Source organism: Phytophthora parasitica, assembly GCF_000247585.1.
Source record: "Phytophthora parasitica INRA-310 unplaced genomic scaffold supercont2.73, whole genome shotgun sequence".
In the NCBI taxonomy this organism is placed as follows: domain Eukaryota; phylum Oomycota; class Peronosporomycetes; order Peronosporales; family Peronosporaceae; genus Phytophthora; species Phytophthora nicotianae.
Genome location: NW_008649059.1, coordinates 70,486 through 73,164, shown reverse-complemented (window position 1 = coordinate 73,164; position 2,679 = coordinate 70,486). Strand labels below are relative to the sequence as shown.

Below are 2,679 nucleotides of genomic sequence, written 5' to 3'. Positions count from 1 at the left end.
GTTGCTACGCCGACTATGCAAGCATTTCATCATGAGACCGATGATCTTTTGGTTTTTCGCCATTGTTGTTCCGGTATTCCTGCTGGCGAATGCGAGGCGTTGGCAACGGCGTCGATCGAGAACAATTTCTTCTTGTTCGTTGTCCAAGTGCAACAGTAGCAAGTAAGCGCCGTAGAGGCCCTCTACAGAGGGTGCTCTCGTGTATCAGAGAGCTGGACGCAATAAAAGTGAGCGTAGTGATGTTCTGCTCGTAAATGAATGTTGTTCAGGTGCGGACCGACTCGCCTGGCGCTGCACCGCCCTTGACAGATTTCCATCAAGGCACTGTCTTCAACGTCTTCAACTTGGTCGCTCGGGGTCGCCATCAATCAAGCCTACCAGCTACGCTGGCCTGTTAGCACCACCGCAACGTGAACGTCGAAATCGATAGACAATTTAAGAGGAAATCCTTGTGAATGCCACTTCCACTAATGGCAAACCGTTGCATCATTTGCATCATCAACCGCTGTTCCCCATTTCACCCGTTTACATTATGCGTGGCGGTCGAACTTGTTGTCGAAGGCCATGCTTTGTGCTGCTAGTCCTGCTCCAGCTTGGTTGCGGCTGCAACACAAGATCGTGTATTCTCTGGATACTATCCTTGTACGCAGGCAGCGGATCCCAGGTGATTTCGTTCCGAGACCTTCGAGGTCTCTTGTCTGACGTGTCGGAGGAAATACCGCCTCGATGTGACTACAGCCGTCGTCAGTGGACCAGTGCTCCTCTTGACCGGGATGGGGACTCGCGCCCTCCACTGACTCTACATGTTCAGCATTATAGTGCCACCAACGCACTTTGCCGACTTGCTGGTCATGCTTGGTTCTCACTTGCAAATTTGGCGCCTTGCACAACTCCATCTTCGCTCCCCATGGCGACTCACACCCCGGGTACGCACAACAACACCGCCTTCGAGCAGTTTGAGAAAGGATCGCCCAGTTTGTTCCCCAAGCTCGAAGAAACCGAGCCAAAGCGAAGACTATGCTGCAGCCCGAAGGTCTGGGCTATTGTGCTCATGGTCGTGGGCACTCTTACCGCCATTATCGGCATCTTGTATGGCATTGCCATGCCAGCGTACGTCAACTCGGTCGTGGACGACCAGGTTGTGCGCTGTTCAGACGACGAAGTGTCCAAGGCGAGTTACTTGGACCCGTACGGAGACTGCGACGACTGCTCACCCTACTACGTCTCCGTGTACATGCTCAACGCCACCAACGCCGAAGAATATCTCGCTAACAACGCAAAGCTGCAAGTCCAGGAAATGGGGCCGTACGTGTACCGCCGTCGAGAGATCAAGCTGGACGTGTCCCTGTCGGACGACGCCTCCATCGTCACCTACAAGACGTACACGTACCACACGTACATGGCCGAGAGGAGTTGTGATGGCTGTTCCGACTCGGACGAGATTGTGAGCTTCGACACCGGGTACTTCAGTGTTATCGCTGCCACGGGTGGCGAGTTCAACCTGCTGGCGGCGGTCGCTGAGGCCTCCTTCGCCTCCACTCAAAATATGACCGATATCATCGCCACCATCACGGAACATGGCGAGCAAATGATGCGCTGGATGAACGGCCTCAACTCGCTGGACCCGGTGGCAATGAAGACGGTGACCAACAACAGTGCCGTGCTGACCTTCCTAGCTACCGGCCCAGCAGCCATCGCCGACCTGGACCTCTCCGGTTTTGCGTACAACGGCATCTTCGTCAAGCGCACGGCGTCACAGTGGGCACTGGGTTACCCGAGTCTGCTTGCCGGTCTTATCCTCGGCTCCAACTACATCAACACGTGCAAGACCAGCATGAACGCCCAGTGCGCGTCCTGCAGCGGCAACGACTGTCTGGCCATTGCACCGGCCTGTTCTCAGTGCACCAAGGGTGCAGCTATCGTGGCGGTCAACAACGTCACCTGTGCCATCGTCGAGTCCATTTACGCCGCCGAGTACGGCGCTGAGGAAGCTGCCAGTTTTGCGGGAACCACCTGCAACCTGTGTGAGAGCGTGGGTCTGTGTGTTGCACCTCTCCCCGGCATCGCCGAGAGCTCTGGCTTGGACTACTCCGAGACTGCACCTGATGCGTCATCACTTAGTGCGTACGTGAAGCGGACGGGCTGTGACGATCTGAACAAAATCGGAGCGTGGGTGCAATACGACGGCCTTACCGTCGCGCCTGTGTGGGTGAATCTCGGCGAGCGCCGCAACCCGACGCTGGCCGAGATCAATGCGTTTTCAAGCTACGCTAACTGCGACTCGCCTGTCGCCAACGTCACGTGCTTCAACGTGTCCGGTACGGACGGCACGGCGCTCAAACCTGGTGGCGTGACGATCAACGGCATGGCCAAACACACCACCGCCGATTCATTTAACTCGTACCTGGGTGCCGCCGAGATCTCAATCAATATCGCGAGCATGGACACCGAGGTGGATTTTGACGGTGTCTCGCTGCACCGCTTTGGTACGCCGATCGATGTCTTCGCTTACACGGACGACAACGCAAAAATCGGTTCGGGCGTTCCCGTGAACGGTCTACATCAGCTGAGCTTCGTGACTGGTTTCTTGTCGTACATGTCCGGTCCGTTCTTCATCTACGGCGATACGGCGCTGCTCGAGGCTGTGGAGATGACTAACTCCGATGGCACAGCGATGAC

General features: G+C 56.1%; 3 protein-coding genes across 3 annotated transcripts; all 3 read right to left on the bottom strand.

Moving 5' to 3' along the window:
- On the bottom strand, window positions 1-1,138 carry PPTG_24179 (hypothetical protein). Its single transcript, XM_008915602.1, has one exon. It carries the CDS (start codon window positions 894-896, stop codon window positions 531-533), a length of 366 nt encoding a protein of 121 aa, XP_008913850.1. The 5' UTR covers window positions 897-1,138; the 3' UTR covers window positions 1-530.
- Window positions 945-1,964, bottom strand: PPTG_24178 (hypothetical protein). Its single transcript, XM_008915601.1, has one exon. The coding sequence runs from the start codon at window positions 1,577-1,579 to the stop codon at window positions 1,211-1,213; it is 369 nt and encodes a 122-aa protein (XP_008913849.1). The 5' UTR covers window positions 1,580-1,964; the 3' UTR covers window positions 945-1,210.
- A 301-nt stretch (window positions 1,965-2,265) lies between these two features.
- PPTG_24177 (hypothetical protein) lies at window positions 2,266-2,442 on the bottom strand (the record flags this gene model as incomplete). The annotated part of the gene is made up of 1 exon (XM_008915600.1): window positions 2,266-2,442. The coding sequence occupies one exon, from the start codon at window positions 2,440-2,442 to the stop codon at window positions 2,266-2,268; it is 177 nt and encodes a 58-aa protein (XP_008913848.1).
- Window positions 2,443-2,679: the final 237 nt, after the last annotated feature.

What these genes read in the sequence shown, in the direction of transcription:
- PPTG_24179 (XM_008915602.1), bottom strand. Translation starts at nt 896, where the DNA reads ATGGAGTTGTGCAAGGCGCCAAATTTGCAAGTGAGAACCAAGCATGAC.
- PPTG_24178 (XM_008915601.1), bottom strand. Translation starts at nt 1,579, where the DNA reads ATGTTCCGTGATGGTGGCGATGATATCGGTCATATTTTGAGTGGAGGC.